This window comes from Urtica dioica, chromosome 10 (genome assembly GCF_054948205.1).
Source record: "Urtica dioica subsp. dioica isolate 48M chromosome 10, U.dioica_male_clone48M_v1_H2, whole genome shotgun sequence".
In the NCBI taxonomy this organism is placed as follows: domain Eukaryota; kingdom Viridiplantae; phylum Streptophyta; class Magnoliopsida; order Rosales; family Urticaceae; genus Urtica; species Urtica dioica.
This window is the reverse complement of record NC_142765.1, coordinates 23,207,351-23,232,337: the sequence shown is the minus strand read 5'-3', so window position 1 is coordinate 23,232,337 and position 24,987 is coordinate 23,207,351. Positions and strand designations below refer to the sequence as shown.

The window sequence follows — 24,987 nt, the reverse complement described above, 5'->3', positions numbered from 1 at the left end:
AATTAAAGAAAAGAAGAAAATTTGATTCAATCTCAAAAAGGAACACTTGAAAAATTTCTTACAAAAAGACATGAAACTTCAAGTGAAGCAACAATAAGAGAAGAAAATTTACCTAATTCAAAGAGTGACAAAGTGATGGTAGAAGAAGGGCTAGAGAAAGAGATTAATATTGATGAAACATGTGATATTGTAATGGTTGATGAATAATGTGAAAAAAATCCTAGAAGAAGAGGAATTTGATATGGACACCAAGGGTGATAAATGTGATTTTAGTAAAAATTCTATCAATATTTTTGACACGTCTAAATGGAAATTATAGATCATAAGTTGAGAGATTTATTGGTGGAAAAGGGCCCCATTAGAAATAATGATATAACATTTCCAAAAGATGATAATTGTAGGGCATTTTTCAACTTTTTTTGTACACGAGAAAATTACTAAACGGGGAAAGATATGATAGAAGATGGTTAGTCTATTCAAAGGAATCGAACAAAGTGTATTGTTTTTATTGTAAATTGTTTTGTACGAAGTCTAGTGTAAACCTATTAGGAAATGATGGAACAAATGATCGGAGAAATCTGGGTGCCAAACTTAAAAGCCATAAAACATATGATGAACTAATGATTAATATGAAAGATTGGTTTTATTTGGAGTTGAGGTTGGTCAAAAATAAAACAATTGATCGAGTGCTCAAAACATAATTAACAAAGAGAAAGAACATTGGAGAAGTGTTTTGATAAGAATCATTACTATTGTTAAAAACTTGGCTAAGAATAACTCGGCATTTCGGGGAACAAACGAAAAGATTTATCAAGAAAATAATGGAAACTTTCTTAGTCTAGTTGAGATGGTAGCGGAATTCGATCCAGTAATGCAAGAGCATGTGAGGCGTATTAAAAACGATGAGATCCGTAATCATTACTTGGGACATGGAGTTCAAAATGAGTTCATTCAAATGTTGGCACATGAAATCAAAACTACAATTGTCAAAAAGTTAAAAGAGGCAAAATAATTTTCTATTATACTAAATCTCTTGAAAAATCATTACGAATTGATTATTTTTATATATGGTTGATCAAGTTGTTTCCTCAATTCAAATTAGATTTGAGAAGTTTCAAGAGTGATAAAAATTATGGATTTCCTTTTACTTTTGATAAGCTAAAATTATTGGACGGGAATATTTTGAAAACATGTTGCTTGAATCTTGAAAATATTTTAAAACATGAGGAATCTTTGGATATTGATGGTTTAGACTTGTTTTCGGAATTAAAAATATTAAGAGTTGTTTTTCGAGAACAAACTAATGGTCCAATTTAAATACTTGATTACATAAAAAAAAAAGGTGGATTCTTTTCCAAATATGTGTATTGCTTACAGAATATTATTAACCATTCCCGTGACTGTTGCATCTGCAGAGAGAAGTTTTTCAAAGTTGAAATTAATAAAAACTTACTTTAGGTCAACGATGTCACAGGAACAGTTATCTGGGTTGGCTATGTTGTCTATTGAAAAAGATTTGCTAGAAAAACTTGAATATAATGATTTGATCAATACTTTTGCATCGGAAAACCCAAAAAAAAAGTAAAGTTTTGAAGTTTTGTGTGTGTGTGTGTGTGTGTTTTTTTTCTTCGCATGTTTCTCATGTTTTGTGTGATGTGAATGAAGAAATAAAGAATATTGGAGTGAAAAGTTTGAAAATGAAATTCATGGTGGTGGAGATAGTTGTTGACAAACATATATTTGTTGAACATTTGTATTATTTAATGGTATTACACTTATGATTACCATATGTGAAATTTATTTTGCGGGTGTTAAAAAAGGTGTGATTTTGTATCTTCGCTTTAGGCCTCCAATTTTTAAAGCCTCCAATTTCGTTAAGCAGGCGCCCTTTGCATTATGTACTATTAGAGTCACAAGAGCTTAAACAATAAACACTATTTAAAAAAAAAAACAAAGAAAACTAAACGTAAGGTTTGGTAAAGCACACCCCATCCCATCCCCCAAATGAGAAGACGAGTTTGAGTCACAGCAAAAGCAATCAATCACTTGGATACACTTAGCAAGTGGCAAATTGATTCGTAATAAAATGAAAGGTAATATCGCCATATTAAACCACGGGATTTTCACGAAGTTGCCGCCGAGTTTTGTCTGAAAACAAACGACTGAAGATGAAGCCTAGCCCTCGCAGCCGCAGCAGCAGAGTTTTCGTCTCTCTTTTGCTTCGCAAGAGCCACGGCTGCCACGTAAGCCTCTCTTGCCATTTCCATTCTCTGCATCTCAGTGTCATCCAAATCATCCTGTGATATTCAATGCACATTAATGTTCTTTTTTTCCATCCTTTATCAACCAATACACAGACAATGTGCTTCGTGGAAAGGGAAAAAAAATGTACCAAAAACATATCTCAAATTTATCAAAAACTTTGATCGATAGATAACAACGATAAAATAAAAATAAAATAAAATAAAGTAAATTATCTGTGCGAGGAATAATTTATTCTTCAATTTTTGGTGGACTCGCGCCTATGTTTTTTTTTTCATCCGACGTAATCATATTTTAATTTCTCATCCCTAAATCTCAATAATCTATTTTTACCTTATCTTTTCCACCCAACCAAACAGAGTCTCTGAGTGTCTAAACAAGAGGTGAAATATGAATGTAAAGAAGAGAGAAACTTAAAAAAGAACATGCAATACACATAGGGGCTTACGATAAAAGGAAGATCATCCGGGTTACAGGGAATGACGTCACAATCTTCAGCACGATGATCAGAGTCGGTTTTTAGCAACCTGTCACACAAGAACATAAGAGTTGAAACCTCGACTTGGACAGAATTCAGCTCTTCCTGAAGCTTCTCCAATTTGCTGCTCGATGTCATCGCTTCCCATTGCACCTTCTCTAACGCGGCTTGCTTATCAGCCAGCTTAATCTGTACCACGAAAGCAGAGCCATTGTATTCCATTATATGCATAATCGATAAACTCACACTTGAGGAAACACAAACATATATATCATGATGGTTCTCAAATTGCAGCAACTTTGTCCAAAAATTTCAAAGACAATAAATTCACGTATAATGACATTGTAACCAAAATAATTGGACAGAGTTTAAACAATTCAAAAACTTGCCCACAGTTCCAAAATTCTGAGTTATTATTTTATACACTTATTCTAATGTTGACTAAAATTAAGTTAAATGCCACAATTAAACTACGACCAAATATCGCTGTATGTCCCCCATCGGTAAGACAAAAGTCTTCCAAACATATCATTTTGAGAATTTAATTCAAAAACATACCAAAAGTTGCAATTTATTAATGGTACAAGTGTATGTCAATTAGTAATTTTTATTTTTATTCTAAAGTTTCTACCACCACCACTATTAAAAATAAAATTAAAAAATGTAATCCACCTTAGCATCAGAAAGCAGCCTCTGTGTAGACTTGATCAAGGAGTCCTTTTCAGAAGTTTGAACCTTAAGCGCACCAAGTTCGGAATGAATAGAAGTCATTTCATTCTTCAAAGCCTCTGCTGAGTTTAGAGACTCTTCTTTCTCCAATAACTTCTTCTGCAAATCCTCCACTTGCGTCTTCAATAGATCCAACTCTTCTTTGTCGCCCGTTGTCGAACGAGTCGAAGAAAAAATCGAAAAGCTCTCGGCATCGGAGCCATTGCTGCCATGCTTTCCGTCCTTTTCACCTCGATCCCGTTTCTTCTTTCCCGCAATAGACTGACCCGCGTTCCTTCCTTTTAAGTCACTTGTCTTCGACAAGCAAAGAGATAAAATAAGAACATTCATGCATAAATTCGTGCAGAGGAAAAAAAAAAAGAAGCAAACTTATTCACAAAAACGTGAGTTGGAGAAAACAGAACCTATATTAACTTGAAATTAAAGGTAACACAACGGTCTCCGAAAATTTCGAGAAAAAAACGAATGTAAAAGTGAACTAAATACTAAATTAAAAATTATGAAAGTAAATTACCAACACAATCCAGTCTAAAATCCTGTAATTGGGACCAAAGCAGTAACATTGTACAAGAGGTTTAAGCAACAGACTGATTTAAGGCAATGACTTGTTTCTATAAAGAACATCAGATCAGAAAATATTTCATTTAATGTGCAATCCAACTAAGAGAACGAAAAGAAAGAACGGGATCATAAAACGTCAACGATTCAAGTATTGGTTAAAACAAATTAATCAACTTTAGTGCAGTCTAGTCTATTCAGCTTAATACTTCTATCTATTCTATGCACAAGAGATAAAAATAAAAATAAAAAACTTTCCTCAACTATTTTACCAGCGTCTAAGGTGTCTATACCTCGAATAGGATTTTCTAACTTAAGCCTATGAAATGCTCTACTCAATTTCGGATCTATCCCTGAATTAGAAAAAGCCAAAGTTAAAGCTCATAACTGGCAATTTTGACGCTCGCAATAAGTTAAGTAACATAGAGAAGTTAATGGCATTCAATTATCAAGATTTTCAAATGATATTTGATGATTGACAAGAATATAATGAGTTTTTCATCATCAAAAAAGAAGAGAAAAGAAAACCAAAGACGCTTGAGAGTAAAGACTGACCTTTCTTGATAATGATTCTCTAGAAGGCGTTTTGGTGTAAATCACTGACCCGCGGCGCGTAAACGAACTCGCTGGTTTCCGTTCCTACAAGACATTGCTGTCAATTTGCCTCTATTCCACTTTCCAAACTCTCTTCAAGTCAAACAACACAGATTTTTTTTTCTTTCAAATCCCTATCAATCAAAACGAAAGCAAAAGAAGAAAAAAAAAACACCCAATTCTAACGAAATTGACACAATCTAAAGCCAAATTCCTCGCACGCCAGACAAAAATTCCCCGAGAGAAAGCGAGAAAATAAGAAATCCGGTGAAAAGGGAAAGAGAGGTTACAATGAGAGACTGAACGAGAGGAAAAATCTCGACGATGTCCTTAAAGAGGTCGCGATCGAGGTTCCCGGAGGTTGAACCCGCAATCGCGGGCTGATTCCGGCGAAAATTCGGCGACAAGCTCCGATCTTCCGAAAGCCACGAGTTTGGGTCTTCGAAACCGCTCGCTTTGTCTGGCAAGTCTACGAATTGCTGAGACTCGTACATTTTTTTTTTGTACAGTATTTATTCTTAGTTTCTTTCTCCTTTAAAAAAATCCGAAAATGGAAATGAAACGGTGTGAGTTTGGGAAGGAAGAGAGATTTTTGAAAGTTGAAACACAGCAGCGCTGGATGAAAAAAAGTGCAGAAACAACTAATACTTGTCGAGGACTCACTCGACTGTCTGTATTCGTTTTTGAAATTACATTTTTATAAATATTATACAAACACCCCTTTTACTTTATCTAATTAAAGTAATGGAATTTTTACTTCTTTTTAAATATAATTAATGACATATTTATCCCTTAACTAAACTAAGACGCTTTATATAATGAAGAAGATAAATTAAGTCAATAACTCAATAGCTCACTCTCCTTTTAAAAAATAGTTAAAATTTTGTTTTATTTAAAAATAGGTCAACAGACCGAAGTAAATTAAATAAACAAAAATTTAGCGAAATAAACCACATAACCATAAGCATTTGTGTTTTAGCCAATCGTTTGTAAATTTTTCGTAAATAGCAAAAAAAAAAATTGTAAATGTTTCATAAGTAGCCATATTTACTAAAAATTTACTCTGCATTTTTGTTAATTTGATAGCGTGAATAGATTTATGTGTCTATTTATAAAAAATTAACGAAACGTTGACTATTTCAAAATTTCTAAAGTTTCATATTACTAGATAGCCATTAGACCCTGAAAAACTGTTTTAGTTCATTTAATTTATTATTTCGGTCTAATGGGCTATTTTCTTAATAAAATAAAATTTTGGCAAAAATTTTAAAAGAAACTAGCGGATTGAATAGTTGCAACAAATTCTTCTATATAATACTTGTCCCCTTAATTTTTTTAATATATTTATTTATCTTTTTTCTCTTTGAATCTTGTCTTTTAGTAAATTTTTCGTCAAAAAGTTATTTTATTGAGCACAGTGTTCAGAATGACGACTAAAAAAAAGTAAAATTATTATTTTCCCCTCATAATTATTGCAAAATATATATTTTAATAATTTTTCTTTTGTTTATGAATATTCTTTATTTATTATTGTTTTTTTAAAAAAAAATTAATAATTGTTTCACTTACCGAAACCGCCTCCAGATCAAGCTCGTAAAGAAGCTTCCGACGAGATTCACTTATGCTCCGCTGCCATGGAGCCAGCGGCGGATTGTACATGGGAAGCTTGTGATTGAAATTCGTTAGCGATGCCGACAAAGCTCTTGCCTTGGTAAAAGGCTCGTTGTAACTCGAGCTCGGAGGGCTATCTAGTAGCGAGTAGCTTGTTGTCTTCTTCCTTTAGCTCGCAAGCCTTGGCTATGAAGACATCAACATCATTCTATAACCAAGCTTAAAAAGTGATAAAGGGCGTGTTTGGCACAGCTTTTTTAAGCTTGTTTTTGCTTTTAGTAAAAACCAAACTGCAATACACCTGTTTGGTAAAACAGTTTTTAGTAAAAACTTGAAAAACGATTTTACAAATTGTACTATGCATCGCAAAGCTAGGAATCTCAGCTATCTGTAAAAGCGATTTTAGTTCCTGAATACAATTACTATTATATCCTCTGTTATTTTATAAATCCAGAAATTATATCCTAAAAACTCTCTGTTATTTTATCAAAATCATTCTGAATATACATGGTTTCATATTAAAGTGGACCCACGTCTTCCGTCGCTCGAGGCTTTTCTTCGCCCGCTCGGTGTCGTCGACCACCTTGGCGCCGCCGCCGAGCGCCTCGTCTACCTCTTCTGCGTCGTCTCGAGGCAAACCCTAATCCACGACAACCTCCTATTCTGATACTTTGAAGCCGATCTCAATGTCGAAACAAAAAAAAAAAAAGCTCAAAACCTTAAACAAAATAATCCCGAAGCTCAAAATCCAGGCGTCGTAATCAAAATTTGAACTAAAACCCCCAATTTTGAACAGAACAATCGGTTTGAGGAAGAACAGAACAAAAACCCCAAATTTTAAACCCCAAAACCAGAAAACCTAGAAATAAAAAACCCCCCACTTATAAATCAGCTCAACGATTTAAAAATCTACCTCGAGCACAACGGATTTGAAGAAAAAATCAGCTCACAGCCCTCGTTTCCCCGGCGTTCTACGCGCTCGCTCGCTCTCTCTGAAAAAAATGTCGCGAGCTTTTGAAATGTTGAGGAAGAAAAAAATTAACTTGGGTTAGTCTCACCACACCACCGAGTGAGTTAAGTAGAGGAGGTTAACCGGTGTATATCCTGTTACATTTTGTCCTAAAAATTTGGTTCTTTTAAAATGCTTTTATATTAAATACAAGTCATGATTTAAAAAATAAGTATAGACTTTTATGATTATCGACTTACAAAAATAAGTCTCACCACAAATGACTATTTTGTGACGACGAGGTTCTAGGCGGTTTTGGTTTCCATTGAAATATATATTATGTGATACATAAGATAATTTTTAGTTACTTGCAGACATACAACTAAAAGAAGAAAAAGAAAATGTTATGGATTTTTAATGAATCCTGATTTCTAATTTGTTCTAGTAATTTAATATTTTTTAGTTATTTGCAAACATTGAGCTGAAATATTTTGATTTTTTTTTTTTTACCTAAGAATAGTTTTACTTGATAAATGACGAATGCTTGTGTAAATATGATAATAATCTCACGATTTATAACACCTAGGTTATATAGCAGAATAAATGCAGTATGTATACTTGTAGTTTACATTTTTGTCAATAATTAAAAAACTTTATATTAAAAATAAAATAAATTTTTGCCGTCCATATTTTTCTAGTTTGTAATTATAATTCATATATATGCATATAAATAATTATTATTTAATTTTTAATACCATATCTATTTTAGTCTTTTGACCATAATATATTTATTTTACCAAACGCTAAATCAGCTTTTGTTACCAGCAACAACTGTTTTATAAACAATTTACCAAACACCTGTCAGTTTAAAAAAAAACAGTTTTTTTTTAAAACAGAAACTAAAAGCACTTTTTAAAAAAACAAAGCTGTGCCAAACGATGCCAAAGTGAGATCCACTTTGAGCAACTATAGTTGCAATTCACATTGGAGTGAATTTTTGTTGTAAATTGCTAGGAAATGATTGGATGAAAAAAAAAAAATTAATAAAATAATTAATTTAAACGTTTGACATTGTTAAATAACCAACGTTTTATAAATTTTAAGTAAATTTAACAAACGTTGGCCATTTAGCAATGTCAAACATTTAAATTTGCTATTTTTCTAATAGACCAAAAAAAAAAATCTAGTGATATCTAAAAACTTGGCACCTCCATGCATTAGAGTTGCTCTAAGAAGCTATTCTCGTTTTGGATTGAGGTTAAACATGAGTTTATTCATAATTTACATGTCTAGCTCCGTCCCCCGTGAGTTCATGTACGTTTGGGTAAGAAAACATAAAACAAGGACCAACACGCCATAAACTTTATGATTTAGAGGGCCAATCGAGCAATTAAGTACGACGTAGATGTTAATTTTTGTTGGCTCTGTACCAAATGAGTATGACGAATTGACGATGATGTGGTTACTGAATAACTTCTCGTGTTGGCAGAAAAAAAAGAGAGCGACAGTTCAGTTCCCATAAACATCAGTTTCTGTTTTTATGGATGTTTATTTGCTTGACCTGTCCTTTTAATATTAAGCTTTTTTGGGGTCGCTTGCTTTGTAAATTCCAAAACACTGCTACGCATTTCCCTTCTTTTTTTTTTTTCTTTTCTTTCTTTCTTCTTTTGTGAGCTCTAAACCACTTGGGTGATCAATGATCATTGATACACTTGTGCACGATCATTCTTTTGTCTGTTTATTTCTTCTTTATTTCCATGGCTGTTGTTTATCGGAACTCTATCTATGAGTTATGAAATAGTATATATCCATGCAAAAAGAATAACAACCCATATTCGTCTCTGGGCTGATATTCAGGTAATTCTCAAAGTTTCCCTTTCTTTCATGATTTTTACGTCAGATTTTCACTATTTCGGGTTTCAATTTAAGATTTTTTTTAATTATAAATATATATATATATATATATATATATATATATATATGTTTTTTAATTGATGGATTTCAGTTCCTGTGAGCTAATTTTTTTTATGGTCTGTAAGTGGAAGCTTCATAAGCCATTTTCAGTGGTTAATTGTTCAATACTTAAATGGACATGACTTTTATGCTAAGCTTTAAGAATGGTTGAGTTGAGACAGAACCACTCTTTAAAATTGATCTGATTAAAAAAAAAAAAACACATTGGTTTTCAACACAAAATTTATTGTTAATTAATGGCTGAACAATCTGGAGACATTAAGAGAATAGATGATGTTGGTCCTTGTTTTTCTGCTCTCTTGGTTGGTTTCGATTTTCGTTCCTTTTTATACTTTCCTTTTTTCTCTTCCATAATTTCATTATCTCTGCTATCTTTATCATTGTTTTGCTTGTCTATCCAGAAAAGAATATGCCGTTTTGTCACTGGTATGTTCTAAAAGGAAATTCTGAGGAATAAGCATTTTGTTTGAATAGTGAATAGCAAGAAAGAAGAGGAAAATCAAAAGTTATATATGTATGTTGAAACGCATTAGGTAAATTACAAAATTCCCTGTATTTATTTTTTTGCTATGAGAAAGAACGGAAAAAAAATTCATAGACTAACCCTCAAGTAGTTGGTTTTATGAATTTTATTTGAGTGTTACTTTTTTTTCTGAGATCTTCTAGAATTTCCTTTTCCCCGAGTCATTTATTACTTTCCTTGTCTAGAGTTTGGAAAATTATTGTTGCTCTACAAGAAGAATGACTAGATTCCATGAATCTAATCAATCTCCATTCCAACTTTCTTTTACATGAGTGTAGATTTCGACAGGCCATCGAAGCGATATCTTTCGGAATATCTGGAATTCTGTATCAGGTGTTCCTTTTGTTTCAAGCACTTCTTCGAATCAGAATTCCAGTAAAGCCGGTGAGTTTCAAATGATTCTGTAACGAAGATTTTGATCGATCGCGTATCTCTTTCAAGAAGAAAAATTATGCCTTTTGTTATCGTAATGAAATTGATTCTGTAACAAATATATTTATGCAGTTATATGAGATTAGGACGAGTATTATTAGTGTCGATACTATCGCAGAAAGTTCAACAAGGGGAAATATTTTTTTTCGCGATTCGGACTCTTATAACAATCTTAAAGCCTATGTGTTCATTGCCATTGCTTTAGATACAAGTTGTTTTTGGTAAATAGTGTGACTGACTTGAGACATTTATTTTTGGGGCACAAAATAGATGGTCGATTCATGTGCAGCGAGCCAACTATTTTGTACCGCCCCGATTACAAGTGTTTCAAATTCATTGCAGACAATGGGGTTATGAAAGAAGCAAAGGCAGAGAAGGGCTGTTGTGTCTCTGATTCCGAGAGAGAAAAAGGCAACAATGGCTCGGAGGAATACGAATTGCCCGAGCTTGTTGTTTTCCTTAACGACGTATGCTTTGAAAAGAAACCGACCGTACAATCTCGTGGGAAATGTTTGGTAGAGAATTGCGAGTTGGATCATAAGACCATCTCTTCCATTATCGAGTCCGATAGTGCGGTCACGGGACAGCGTTTTTTAAAGGGCACGAGAACTACCGACGAAGACGACAACGAGAGAATCAGAGAAACGAATGCAATAGAACTTGACGAGGTAAGGCATTTGTTACTTTTACATTATAGTAAAATTTGTTTGTTAAATTATTGATGAAAAATTGACTTTAAGATTTATAGTTTATATTATTTTCTCTTTATTTATACTTATTTTTTTAAAATGCCAATTTGAAACCGTGTTCTTTTTCCCACCTAAAGCTTGAGGAGATCTTAGTAACAAAAAAAAAAATGTGTTACTCTATATAAATATCTTTTGATTTATTAAATTGCAATTAGAGATGAGTAAGGAAATCAATGAAGGGGTTGAGGCTTAAATCATACTTTTGTTCCACCTTCACAATTACGAGACTCTTTTTAGATGTATAAAGAGAAATAAAATATCCCCTCTTTACTTTGTTCAAGCTTTTAGAATAATTATGAGGCCATCTATTAGAAGCCCCTTAATAGTCAAACCAAAGTTGGTGTGCACTCACCATAATTTTCAACTTCATTTATTCAATCTTTCATACCTTGAGGCCACAAACACACACACACACACACACAAAAACAAAGGAAGATCTTAATCCTCTCCTTATTATTAGCTCGCCATTTGAAAAAAATAAAGAGAAATTGTCATATCTACCACCATTTCAATAACATTTTCCAATAATCCACTAAAACATAATTTTGGCCAAAAATACTACTTGGATTTGTGTGGAAAAACCAAAGTACCCCTCACTTTAATATTCCTTACAATTAATATTTATCTATATTTTGAGAAATCGGTGAAGGTGAGATTTTGAATAAACTCGGTTAGGAGAGAGAAAGAGAAATAAAATCAATTAAATGAAAAAATAATTAATAAAGATAAATATTAATTGAGTTTTGGTTTTTGATCAAAATGTAAGAAATATTAAAGTGAATGATATTTTGGGTTTTCCACACAAAACCAAGTAGTATTTTTGGCCAAAATTAGTTTTTAGTGGATTATTGGAAAATATTATTGAAATGGTAGTAGATGTAGCAATTTCTCAAAAATAAAATGGCTCCGATATCTCTCTTCGACCGTGTAGGTTCGGACGTCGGATTTGGCGATCTCTATGGCACCGAAGAAGGACGACGATGCGAGCGAGAACCGCGATGACATCATCGTTCTCGAGGAAGCGTCAGAGAGAAGGAATAGCGACTCTTGCGACACCGCAACGAGCGGCGCGGAGGAGCTTTTGCTCGGCCCGGGTAGTCATCAAGTGGATCCCGATCCGGTGGAAGCTCTTAGGCTCGTCGAAGATGGGCTGACCAAATCACGTGGGCTTGCTGAGTCGTCGAGTCATCAAGCCCACCAAAGCTTCAGCGAAGAGTCTAGCCTCTTCGTGGCCGGTCACCTCTCGGGCCACGGACCGGTGGGCCCGAGCTTCCGATGCGCCTCTCATCGCTCAAACAGCAGCACAACTAGCTCTCGCTCTTTCGCTTTTCCCGTGTAAGAAAACTCGAACTCTTTTTCATCAATATTAGTACAAATGGGGAATAAAAAAAAATGTAGTTATTTTTTTTAAGAGGTTTATAAATGGGTTCATTAGGAAAATAGCCAACATAAACGTTTTATATTGGCCAACATAAACGTTTTATATTGCTAAATAGCCAACGTTTGATAAATCTTAGGTAAATAGTCACTTTCCTGTATTTGCAAACGTAAATCTTAACTAAAAGCCACGTCATAATTTATGGCTATTTACTTAAGATTTACGAAACGTTGGTTATTTAACAATATCAAACGTTTAAATTGGCTATTTTCCTAATTTTTTGTTTATAAATTAAACCATGATGTATTAGAACTAAAAGCTTTGGCATGTGTGGCATTGTTTTTTTTTTTTTTAATTATTTCTAAACCATGCATTGAGTTTATACTGTTTTTATTTTGTAACTTTGTATATATAGGTTTAAATTGGAGAACAAGTTAAAGAATTCAAATGGATCAAAATTTTCATTTATTTCTTCATTATTATTATTTAATATTTCTAATTTTTTTTATACAATTTTAATCCTCATACACTTTTATTGTTTACAAAAACATGTTTAGAAAGAGAAACATAACAAATTGATTTTCTTAGCAAACTAGTCTAGGATTCCATTATAATAGACTAACCTCTTAATGTCAAATATGTCGATGGCTTGTTTTAGTTTGATTAGTAAATATAAAATAAAATAGAAATTTTGTTGGTTCACTTATGATGATTTAATTTGGCTATTTTGCGAACCATGTTTCACATTGCCTATAAAAAAAACAAATTAAAAAAATTAACTTTTATTTACAAGCGGAGCCTCGTTAAAGATCGGTTTATGTTTTGAGACGATCACAGAATAGCTTCGGAATGGCATGGAAGCCCAGAAAAAATGGTGAGACCCGAGAAGCGAAAGCCGAGGAAACAGGAAAGAAAGTGCGCGCGATTTTTCTGCTGTAAATTCTTCTGAAGGTGTTTGTATAGTCCTTCACAAGACTTTGCTTTTTTTTTTTTTTTAAATTCAAGTTACAATCATTGATTCTTTGGTTTCCATTCTGCGCCCACATTTGTTTTGTGGATGTGGTGTGGGTGTAATTTCAGGAAATGTGGATTACTATGTGCGAATGCCCTTTCTTTTTTTATTGTTAAAATTAGCAATACATTGTATAATAATAATTAAAATTTATGCTTGGTATTCCAGCCATTGTTTTAAACCAGAAGACAATTGGCTTGTTGTTTGACTTTGGGAAGCTTTTCTAAAATTCCTGTTTGAAAATTTTATTTATTTCTTAACAAAGTTTCATCAGAAATTGAAAATATAAGAGTTGAAAAATAATAGTGGACTAATTTGTACAAATACTTCTCATATTTATAATTTTGGACGATTTTGTCACTAATATACCTGTTTCGTAGAGGGATGAATTTTTTATCTACTCTAGATGGACTAGAGAGAGATGGAAAACTTGAAAAAAATGTTAAACGATAATTCTAAAATTATGACCCTTTCGATTTTTTTTTATCAAATCTAATAATTGTTTTTTATTCTAAAATTATGATCATGACATAAGAGAGATAATTTGGGTACCAAACACCCTTCATCATTAATCATCCAACTCTCTGTTGGTTAGAGGCAAAGGTTGGGTTCATTTTAGTTCTATACATTTATTTGTACTTTATGTTGATTTTGTGCTTCATTTTTGTAAATGTTTAGAGTTTAGGGATTTACATTAAATAAATGTTTAGGGTTTAAGTATTTGCATTGAATATTGAAGTAAAAATTATAATTTCGATGTGTTACTTTTTTGGTTTCCATTTTTTTTCTTCTTTGAAGATTTATTGAAATGTTTTTCAATAGTTCCTAGATGTCGATAAATCTTCAAAGAATCTAGGAATATTTTTTTGATAATTTATTAACATGCTTGTCAATAAGTTTTTAGATGCAATAAATCTTCAAAAAAAAATTATGAATATTTTGTTGAAGATTGACAGTAGATCTTCAATGAATCTAGGATTTTTCTTTTAAGATTTATTGACATATTTGTCAATAAATTTACTGATGTCAATAAATCTCGTAGTTTTTATATAATTAAAAATGCGAAATTTAACGAATCAACATCTTGAATTTATAAATAAGTAAAGAGAGGGAAAATAAAAATAGTGTTATATCTAAGAAATGGGTTGTCATAGTTTTGGAGTAACATGTAATTAATGGATTCTGGCCCAAAATATTTTTTATGATCATAATTTTGTTATTATCCCTTGTATTATATCGGGCCCACAATTTCTAATATTTTCAATTTAAGAAGGAAACGAAAAGAAATAAAATAAAATGTTGATTTGCTTAACATGAATAACCTTCAAATCAATAATTAAAATATACAACTCTGATTTCACTAGCAAATTGCATACCGTGTTTGCGGTAATGCTGCAATATTTCACCAAGATTACCAATAATGGCTACCGCATGAGTAAACAAAACAAACAAAAAAAAAAGTAAATCATATAAGGTTGTATGATTTCAGTTGGGCCTATCTCAATGAAACTAGTTGGGCACTAAAAGCCCAATCTCTTATAAATAAAATAAAAAAATAAAAAAATAATAAAAAAGAGTAAATCATATAAGGTTGTATGATTTCAGTTGGATCTATGAGAACATGCGTTGTGGAAGACTTGAAATGAGAGAAATGACTCACCACGTAACCCCAAGAAAGACGATACGAAGAAGAACCTTGATTGCCTATAAATTCATTTAATTTCATCAGAATGCGGGACAATTTGGTGATAAAAAAAAATTACGATTATTATGGGTATAAGATTCGGCCTTATAAGAAAATGAATATTATTGAGCCCAAAAGCCCAATGGTCGAGAAAGACCCAGGCGATTTCAACAGCTTAAGATGACTATATGACGATATTGTTGCGTTTATATGAATAGTCTTGTATATTCAATAAAACATTTGGGCCTGGCTCGAATGCTATGATCAAAGCTCAACCCATTCTCCTCAAAGAGAATCACAACGGCGAAATCAGCGTGGAATGCGCTATTCCACCTCGAGACTCGGAGTGTTGACAATTTCTACCCAGCCATTTAACCAAGCGACGGGGCGTGGCAAGAGAGGAGGCAATGGAGGACAAAATCATTGACACGCGTTCCCAGATGAGGCGCATTTCATCAGTCTATAAATTCCTCGCCTACGTGAAGAAATATAGTCTTTTTTTTCTTATTATCATTCTGAATTCCTTATTTCTCAATTGTATCTTCGAACTCTATAACTAACTTTGTGATAACTGAGTTCGGCAATTGTAGTTGAAATTGTTACGTTAATAAAATCGTTTTTAATTCCCTTTTGATTCAGCTTTCGTTTATTATCCCGAGTTTATCTTTGTTTCCTATACGACGACTTTTTGAGATCCACGCTTTAAATACAAAACGACACAAACTTTATCTCTTTAGCTTTCTCGTGATTGTTGAGGCTCGAAAGCTACAACAATTATCTTGTTAGTTTGACTTCTCTATGACAAAGTTATCGAACTCAACCATATTGTATACTTTTTCCAAAAGAATAAGATCTATTATTTCCTTCATATAATACATTATTACTTATATATCTTGTAGATATTTCATAAATTATTCACACTAAAGTTTATCTTACTCCACGAGATTTTGAGATCCACAAATAAATTCAAAACGACATCTGAAAACTATAATTATTCGTGATTGTTGAGACTGAATTTTATATGAACAAATCTCTCATGGAAAATTTCTCCAACTTCGTTCCAGAGTGCTCTAGATGAGTTCGCCATCGATCTTCAACATTATCCACTACAATAAAATCAAACCTTTATGCACGCTAGTTTTTAGAGACGAGAATTTTGTGTTTCACTAAACCCATATTTAGTAATAGACGTGAAAACTTTTTTTTTTTGCATTTGAAATATTGCTGTTAGAGAAACGTCCACGTTGGATAAGCCACCTCAATACGTTAGTGGAGTTAGTTAAACCAGCTGGATTCAGTTACAGTCAATGGATCTGTTGACTGAAGAGATAGTGAACGAATGTAGACTGTATATATATACATATTAACAGATGGTGTAATTATTCATTCAAGCAAATATAGAGATCACAATAGAGAGTTCTGGTTCCTCTCTAAGATCCAAACACATCTTGTATTTCTTCTTGGTATCAGAGCTTCTTCAATGGCAATCGATTCGTCCGATTCGGCTTCATCGTCACTTGGAAATCCTCTTGTCCGTCAAGCTTCATCTCCGTTCTCATCGTCACTGAGCACTGGAATCTCAGTCAAGTTAGACAAAGACAATTACCTCATTTGGATATCTCAGGTGCTTCCAGCCATTAGAGGTCATAATCTTCAAGGAATAATTCTCAGAACCAAGGTGTGTCCTCAAGAGTTCTTTGTCACCACCGATGAACAAGGAAAGCAAGTTGAAACTCCGAATCCAGAGTTCGAGATCTGGAATCGTGAGGATCAACTTCTACTCAGCTGGATACTCTCCTCGTTGACGATTTCGATTCTCCGAAATGTCACTCGAATCAACACAGCCAGAGGCGTTTGGCTAGCCTTGGAGAGATTGTTCGCAGTGAAGTCCAAGGCAAGACTCATGCCTTTGAAGATCCAACTAAAAATGACGAAGAAATGAGGGATGTCAATTTCTGACTACTTCTCAAAGATGGAGGGAATAGCGGACCAACTGTTTCTGGCTGGCGAAGATCTCTACGAATCAGATCTAATCACAGCGATTCTGACTGGACTTCCGGCAGAGTATGACATCACTGTAGGTCTAGTCAACAATCGACTTCAGATGTCCGAGATTCAAGGCTTTGAGATCTCTATTCAGGAGATTCAAGCTATGGCTCTTACGCAAGAAATGAGAATTGAGCAACAAAACTTAGTTGCGTTAACAGACTCAAGCCAATCAATAGCGAATCTTGCAGAAAATCGATTTGGTGGCTCTCGTGGACGAGGAAGGAACGTTTTCCAACCATGAGGTCGCGGAGGTAGAGGAAGGTCTAATGGAGGTGGACGAGGCACAAACTCCAGGCCAACTTGCCAAATCTGTGACAAGAAAGGCCATACTGCCTTGGCATGCTGGCATCGACTTGATGAAAGCTTCACCGGCAGTGTGGATCTCAGGCGCAACAACTACAGAACAAGTCAGCTGTTGTATTCTTTGGCGGTCCTGAGACAGTTTCCGATCCATGCTGGTATGCTGACTCCGGTGCTACTGATCATGTAACGGCGGAACTAGAAAATCTGCAGTTCAATAGTGAGTACAAAGGCAAAGGAAAACTCATGGAGGGAGATGGTAAGCAATTGCTGATTACACACACAGGTTCAACTGTCATTCCCATCAATAATCACACCAAGCTAAAAATGAATAACATACTCAGAGTACCTAGTATTAAAAAGAGCCTCATAAGCATTTCAAAATTGACCTCTGAAAATCCTGTTTCATTTGAATTTTACCGTGATTTTTGTGCTAGGTGTCAAGCTATTGTGTGTGGTCCCATAGAACTTGTAGAGTCAGATAAATTGGCAGGAAAAATATCTCCAAATTGGCATTTATGGCATAGACGTCTTGGTCATGCCTCAAATCAAACTGTATCAAAAATTTTAAATAAATACAATCTCACCATTCCAACCTCAAAATCAAACTTTGTCTGTGATGCTTGCCAATATGGAAAAAGTCACACCCTACCTTTTGAAAAATCAAAATCAAGGGCAACAAAACCACTAGAACTGATTCACACAGATGTGTGGGGTCCTTCACCTCACATTTCTTCTCATGGATATAGGCATTACATACATTTCCTGGATGATCACACAAGATTTACCTGGATATACCCCTTACAGTTGAAATCTGATGCCTTCCATGTCTTCAAAAACTTCAAAAGATTTGTTGAAAAAGCCTTCAATTCAAAGATTGTTTGTGTCCAGAGTGATTGGGGTGGTGAGTACCGTAGTTTCAAAAGTTTTCTAACTGATCATGGTATCCAAATGAGACATCCCTGCCCTCATGTACATGGCCAAAATGGTCGAGCTGAAAAGAAGCACAGGCATGTTGTTGAGCTTGGCTTGACACTCCTGGCTTAGGCAAAACTCCCACTGACCTTTTGGTGGGATTCCTTTCAAACAGTTGTCTATATAATAAACATTTTGCCAACCCCAGTCCTCAATGGTCAGAGTCCCTTCCAAGTCTTATTCAACAAATCACCTGATTACAACTTCTTAAAGGTGTTTGGTTGTGCTGTTTTTCCTCACCTTCGTCCCTATAACGCCCACAAACTTGAGTTTAGGTCCAAAAAATGTCTTTTCTTAGGGTATAGTCCGTCCCACAAGGGATACAAATGTCTCTCTGAGTCCGGACGTGTGTACATCACTCGTAATGCCATTTTTTATGAAGAGGTCTTTCCTTACAATGAGCTGTTTGGGTCTGAGTCTTGTCCTCATGTTGATGTCAGTCCTGAAATAGTCCCTTGGTCCCAGTTCTCGGTGTCTCCTCATCATTCCTCCAGTAACACAGGTGTGACTACCTCTACAAGTGCTCTTCTTGACCTCTCTAACCTTGTACCCTCACCAGATTCTCACCTCACTCCCTTAGACTCAGAAAGAGCCAATACACCACAGAATACCTTGTCTCAATCCTTAACTCCTAACCAACCCGAGCCTTGTGACCGTGTCCTGACTCATCTGATTTTGTACCACCACAAGACACCACCTCGGTGCTACAACGAGTGGGTGAGCCAGGTTTGCTTCAGCTATACAGACCACCTTCCACAACTCATTCACACGCCATGACCACCAGGTCCAAGTCTGGGGTCTTCAAGCCTAAGGCTCTCACTGTGAACCGGCATCCAATGGCTTTTAACCCTGGTCCTTCAGAACCTCATTCAGTGGCGCATGTTTTGACTGATGCTAAGTGGCTTGCTGTCGTGAAATCTGAGCTGCTTGCCCTTCACCGAAATGAGACTTGGGATCTAATTCCCTTCTCTCCAACGTTCAATATAATTGGGAACAAATGGATTTACAAGCTCAAATATGGTCCCGATGGTAAGGTTAACAGGTACAAGGCAAGGCTTGTTGCCAAAGGCTATACTCAGACACCTGGTATTGACTTCTCAGAGACCTTCAGTCCCGTAGTCAAACCCTGTACAGTGAGGATTGTATTGACACGCACAGTTCACAATGCATGGCGTGTAAGGCAGCTTGATGTTGATAATGCATTCCTGAATGGGGTTTTGAGTGAAGATGTCTATATGTGGCAACTTGAGGGGTTCATTGATCCTTGTCGACCTCAACATGTTTGTAAGCTCAAGAAGGCGTTATACGGTCTAAAGCAAGCCCCGCGAGCCTGGTTTGAGCGTCTCCGGACTGTGTTACTCGACTGGAATTTTGTAAACTCCAAGTCTGACTCGTCATTATTCATACTTGTGACTGGGAATGATGACACAGCCATAACTGCTCTAATCACCAGGTTGCACAGTATCTTCTCGCTCAAGCAACTGGGAGATTTGCATTACTTTCTTGGGGTCGAGGCTTTTCGTGATGACTCTGGTATCTATCTCTCTCAGTCAAAGTATGTTGCTGATCTATTGAAGAAGGCAAGAATGACTACTGCCAAACCTTGTTCCACACCCTCAGCTCCAGGTCACACGTTGTCCAAGGTCGAGGGGGAGCCAATGGATGATCCGGCTCAATACAGAAGTGTGATTAGTGCTCTTCAATATCTGACTCTCACCAGACCAGATATTGCATATATAGTGAACAAGTTGAGCCAATTCCTGCAAAGTCCCAATGAAGTTCATTGGCTCGCCTGTAAACGGGTACTAAGGCATCTCAAGGGTACCATCACACATGGCATTTATCTTCAGCCTACACCAGCCTTGGTCATTTACGTGCTTCGCTGATGCGGACTATGCAAGTTGTCCAGACAATCGCCGATCCACGAGCGCCTATTGTGTGTTCCTTGGTGGATGCTTAGTTTCTTGGAGCTCAAGGAAACAACATGTGGTCGCTCGGTCAAGCACAGAGGCAGAATATCGCGCCCTTGCACACGTTGCAGCTGAGATACTGTGGATCAAGTCATTACTGAGTGAGCTTCACGTTAAGCTACCGAGACTGCCCATAGTATGGTGTGACAACATGGGAGCAGCTTCACTTGCAGCGAATCCGGTGGCTCATGCAAGAACAAAACACATTGAAATAGATGTGCATTTTGTACGTGGCATGGTGATCAGAAAAGAGCTTGAAATTCGGTATGTCCCAACGTTGGAACAAACAGCTGATGTCTTGACCAAAGGCCTATCAGTGAAGCGCTTTGGCAAGTTGTTGAAAGACAAGCTCACGGTGAAGGAGTCCCCTTCTTCGCTTGAGGGGGAGTGTTAGAGAAACGTCCACGTTGGATAAGCCACCTCAGCACGTTAGTGGAGTTAGTTAAGCCAGTTGGATTCAATTACAGTCAATGGATCTGTTGACTGAAGAGATAGTGAATGAATGTAGACTGTATATATATATATATATATATATATATATATATATATATTAACAGATGATGTAATTATTCATTCAAGCAAATATAGAGATCACAATAGAGAGTTCTGATTCCTCTCTAAGATCCAAACACATCTCGTATTTCTTCTATTGCCAATATTTTTTCATTTAAAATGCAATTGATTCGCCTAAAATCGCATCTTAATATTTTAATATTAATTAGACACGAGTTCCCTCATTCTAACACCAAAGTGTTGACAAACAAAAATGTTACAACATTATTTTCCGTATGAAACCCGAAGAAGAAGAGCAGCGAGTTTTATTTTCCTTACCTTGCGCGAGCTATGGTCGTCTCGCACGCCTTCATCTTCGATTCTCCCGCTTCTCTCTCTCTCTCTCTCTCCCTCTCTCTCTCTCTCTCTTCCAATTTTTTTTCTTTTTGTTGTTTTCCTTATGTGGGTTTGGGCCTAAGGGAATACGTGAAGCCCTAGAGTAAAAAGAGTAATTTGCTGCAAAACATGTACGACAGACTTAAAAAATTGTCGTACATGTGTCCAAATCGTGACCTTGTACAAGAATAGCCAGGCTAAGTTACATTTGGTTGGACGAAAGTCAAGAAATTGTCGTCCAATCTCCAGGTGATGACTTGGAAAATTTTCGTACAAATGTATATGTGCCGCGGCCGACTTATGGTCTGTCGCGAGCGAAAATGCTTAAACGACAGTTTTTCGATAATTTTCGTCCAAAGAATGTCGTCCAAGCCACTATTTGTAGTAGTGCATGCAATGAACACATATATGGTACGTGGTACTATGAATATTCAGGCAAGAAATATTTAAATATCAGCGAACCCAGTAAAAAGGAGAAAAAAAAAAGAGTAAAATGTAGTTCGCTCGTGTGACTTTGCCAATTCTTACAGTTGGTAGACTTTGTGAAAAATTTTATTTTTATATTTTTTTTTCTTTTAGATGATGGTCACGTTTTATTCTTATTTGGCTAGTCATTTTGACCTATAAACTCGGCAGCGAAGGTTGCGTCCTTATCTTATGAATCGGTCGTTTCTCTTTTTATATCTCAAGTGCTCGAGCCTTAACAGGCTTGGGCACTTTACGGGTATCAGAAATTCTAGATTATTTTGGTGATTAACAACTAACAACATGTGTATGGCACGATCTATCTTTGTTTTGGTAATCTTCTTTCTTTGTTTTAATTAATTGTGCGCCTTTGGCAATATTTAGAGATACGATACATATGGTTAGGATACTATTTTTACACAAACTTGTTTAGTTCATGCATCTTCTGGCAGTACTCCTCGTGATCTTTCTTTTTACATTATCGTTTTTTTTTATGATAAAATGAACGAAAAACCTGTAAACATATATCGTACGTTTTGTCTTTTTATTTATTTATTTTGATTTTTTCCCTTCAAACAAAATACACACTCGTTTTCATATGAAAATATGATGTTCGTAAACAAATAATAATTCATCCAGGAAAAAGAATAATATAAATACGCACATCTCAATACTCAATTTCTTACAACAATAGAATTGGGAAGTGCTTAATCATGACACCTTACTTTGTAGTCAACACAAAAAAATTCCGTAGTTTTTTTCTTTTTTTTTTATATGTATTTCTTTCTTGGTACCGTTTACGTATATTAAGCAGTTCATCGACATTCCGATAATTAGAATATACGATCACGTGAATCTTCCGGAAATCGAACTACGTAAATACAGAATCAACTAGTAAATAAAGTCAACTAATTATACTCTCTCTCTCTCTCTCTGTGATTTGGGAAGACCTAATCACAACTGAATCTCCCCAAAATCCATGCACGATAATCTGTGGAGAGACCACTCTTCTATAAGCTCCTCAGTGGACCCCACCACCACCACCACTTCCCCAACCTAAATGCGGGACCCACCACACCCAAATAGCGATGCGAGATCTTTTGCCTCGTCACCACTATCTTTAAAGTTTGAGCCGAGCCGAGCCGAGCCGGCGTGGAAAGGCGACAAACCGTCCTCTCCCATCTGCACTAATCAAGACGCGACGCGTGGCCCCACAAGAGGGAGGACCATCCCCTTGCGGGTCCCACCCGACTCCCCCGCGCACGTAGAGTCATAATCGCGCATGGGATTGATCACTCACTACTCTCTCTCTCCCCTTTGTGGGGCCCGCCTCTTCCGCATACGCACCGCCTCTCCAACCGACTCCCATCGACACGCTGCTGACGTGGCCCCCATGATTGCGACATCGTTTTTTGTATGCAAATTAGCAGTTGATGATATTATTACTAGTGACTAATATGAAATGAAAACGACAAAACAAATAAACAAAACTCTCTCATTCTTCTCTCTATAATATATGCTTTTCCTCTGTATATAACATATATATATATTCTATATGGTAATAATCTTGAGAATCCAGATACATAATTAAACAAAAAGCCAATTCTCCCACATCATAGAAAGTACAAAACTAAAGTAAATAATAACAAGCTCCTCCAGATGTTAGATACACTGCTTTGACGTAGAAAGGATACATTAAGTATTCAAGCCCCAAGCCTCAATTTAAATCAAACAAGTAAAAATAATATTTTTATATATAAATATATTTTTGGAAATTTACATACAAAGTAAAAGTCATATTCATAATAGAGAAAATAATTTAGGGAAAAAAAAACTCTCTAATACCATTTTTTTGTAGTTGTTGAATTTGTTTCGTATTGTTTCTGAGAATTTGAGAGTTTTCTTCTCAGTTTTTTTTTTCTTTTTTCTTTTTTCCTTATAAAAAATAGTAAGACCAAAAAAAAAAGTAAAAGAGATTTTACGGAAGATATAGATTAGCGTTGTCTTGATCGCTCCATTGGTTCTGGCTCCAGTACTGTTGATCAACGTTATTCGTGAGATCAAACAGTCCTTGATCTCCGCACTGTTGCCAATCGCCCAGCGATCCGAACCCTCCGCCGTTGGATCTCTCTTGCTGCAACACCGATAGATCAACCTGAGCCGTCTGATCGATCATCAAACTCTCCTGAGCCTTGAGCTGATCGTTTTCACGACCCGGATTAACGTCCTTCTGCATATTCCACGACTGGCTGATCAGACTCTGGTTGAGCCTGAACTGCGAGATCGAGCCGAACTCGAACGGCAATGCCGATCCGTCTCCGCCGCCGGAATTCGCCGCCATGAGGTTCGCGAGGCTCCCGATCTCCGAGAAGAGTCCGCAGTCGGAGGAGCCTCCTTCCAGAACCGAATTCGCCGCCGCGGCGGGAGGCTCGGCCAGATTCGGCTCGGGATTCGACGGCGGCGCCGACGCGGCCTCGGCGGTGGTGGTCGTCGCCGTGAGGCTGGAGCTCTCGCTGCTGGAGTGAGAGTTCGTCATCGTCTTCATCCTCTCCTCCTCCGCCGGCGCCGCCGCGGAATTCGCCTTCTGTTTGGATCGCTTGGTTTTCCGGCAGCCGCCGCCGACGGGGACGTTGCGGAGGACGCCGCCTTTGGTCCAGTATCTCCGGCAGCTCTTGCAGAAGTGACGTGGCTGAGAGAGGTTGTAGTTGTTGTAGTAGCAGAACTTCGTGTTCGCCGAGTCGCAGCGAGGACACTTCAGCACCGGCGGTTGCTGAGCCTGGTGGTGGAGATGCTGGTGCGGCCTCAATCTCCGGTCACCGCCGCCGCCGCCACCGCCGCCGGAGCCTGTGAAGAATCTCCCTCCTCCGATCGAATGAATGTCTTGCATTTCAAAATCAATACGATTTTCACATCTATATCAGAGAGATGAACTTTCTCTCTTACTTCTATTTTTGCTCGCGCAGTTTTTTTTTTTTTAAGAGAGAGAGAGAGAAATCAGAGAAGGAATGGAAGTTCTTAAATCTTAACTGAACTCTCTGACAAAATATCCCTTCGTATCTTTCTTTTTCCTCTGTTTAATTAATTTTCATTTCCTATAAAAATATCTCTCTATTCTCTCTACCACTTCCTGTGTAGATTACGAAACAGCCCTCAATGCGCCGGGGAAATAACAGGGAAACCCAAGGTGAGAGGTTTGTAGAAGACGAAAATACCCCTGCAGATCTTTTCTTTTTCGCCGCGCGAAATACAGCGGGTTTTAGCGACCGTATACGGACCGTAGTCACGTTCAGTCATTCCCTGAACGAACAGGTTTCTGTTTGGGCTAATAGGACGGTACGGACTTAAGGACAGGATCGGAAACAGTTGGATGGGGACACGTGGACGGCGCAGAGTGCTGGAGATTTCTA

The 24,987-nt window shown here is 36.3% G+C and overlaps 3 protein-coding genes across 5 annotated transcripts; 1 reads left to right on the top strand and 2 right to left on the bottom strand.

The window, feature by feature from the left end:
* Positions 1-1,931: 1,931 nt before the first annotated feature.
* MPB2C (movement protein binding protein 2C) lies at positions 1,932-5,290 on the bottom strand. Its single transcript, XM_089629581.1, has 5 exons — positions 4,912-5,290; positions 4,583-4,666; positions 3,413-3,763; positions 2,711-2,929; positions 1,932-2,297 (listed from the first exon to the last, which is right to left on the bottom strand). Exons 1-5 carry the CDS (start codon positions 5,113-5,115, stop codon positions 2,124-2,126), a joined length of 1,032 nt encoding a protein of 343 aa, XP_089485707.1. The 5' UTR covers positions 5,116-5,290; the 3' UTR covers positions 1,932-2,123.
* Positions 5,291-8,833: 3,543 nt separating this feature from the next.
* On the top strand, positions 8,834-13,429 carry LOC149384176 (uncharacterized). Of its 3 annotated transcripts, none has more exons than XM_089629185.1 (5): positions 8,834-9,038; positions 9,957-10,062; positions 10,453-10,778; positions 11,791-12,194; positions 13,075-13,429. In XM_089629185.1, the coding sequence occupies exons 1-5, from the start codon at positions 8,967-8,969 to the stop codon at positions 13,184-13,186; spliced, it is 1,020 nt and encodes a 339-aa protein (XP_089485311.1). In that variant the 5' UTR covers positions 8,834-8,966; the 3' UTR covers positions 13,187-13,429. The 3 variants fall into 3 exon arrangements, with proteins under 3 accessions (XP_089485311.1, XP_089485310.1, XP_089485312.1); XM_089629184.1 differs by having other exon boundaries at positions 8,835-9,038; positions 10,381-10,778; XM_089629186.1 differs by having other exon boundaries at positions 8,993-9,038; positions 9,557-10,062; positions 10,381-10,778.
* Positions 13,430-23,216: 9,787 nt separating this feature from the next.
* On the bottom strand, positions 23,217-24,704 carry LOC149384175 (dof zinc finger protein DOF5.4-like). Its single transcript, XM_089628787.1, has one exon. It carries the CDS (start codon positions 24,465-24,467, stop codon positions 23,559-23,561), a length of 909 nt encoding a protein of 302 aa, XP_089484913.1. The 5' UTR covers positions 24,468-24,704; the 3' UTR covers positions 23,217-23,558.
* Positions 24,705-24,987: the final 283 nt, after the last annotated feature.

Excerpts from the sequence above, each read along its gene's own strand:
- LOC149384176 (XM_089629184.1), top strand. The coding sequence starts at position 8,967 with ATGAGTTATGAAATAGTATATATCCATGCAAAAAGAATAACAACCCAT. Across the intron at positions 10,063-10,380 it reads TCAGAATTCCAGTAAAGCCG|ATGGTCGATTCATGTGCAGC; the intron begins GTGAGTTTCAAA and ends GGCACAAAATAG. Across the intron at positions 12,195-13,074 it reads CGCTCTTTCGCTTTTCCCGT|AATAGCTTCGGAATGGCATG; the intron begins GTAAGAAAACTC and ends AGACGATCACAG.
- MPB2C (XM_089629581.1), bottom strand. The coding sequence starts at position 5,115 with ATGTACGAGTCTCAGCAATTCGTAGACTTGCCAGACAAAGCGAGCGGT. Across the intron at positions 4,667-4,911 it reads CTCTCGTTCAGTCTCTCATT|GAACGGAAACCAGCGAGTTC; the intron begins GTAACCTCTCTT and ends AATGTCTTGTAG. Across the intron at positions 2,298-2,710 it reads CGGATGATCTTCCTTTTATC|GATGATTTGGATGACACTGA; the intron begins GTAAGCCCCTAT and ends TGAATATCACAG.
- LOC149384175 (XM_089628787.1), bottom strand. The coding sequence starts at position 24,467 with ATGCAAGACATTCATTCGATCGGAGGAGGGAGATTCTTCACAGGCTCC.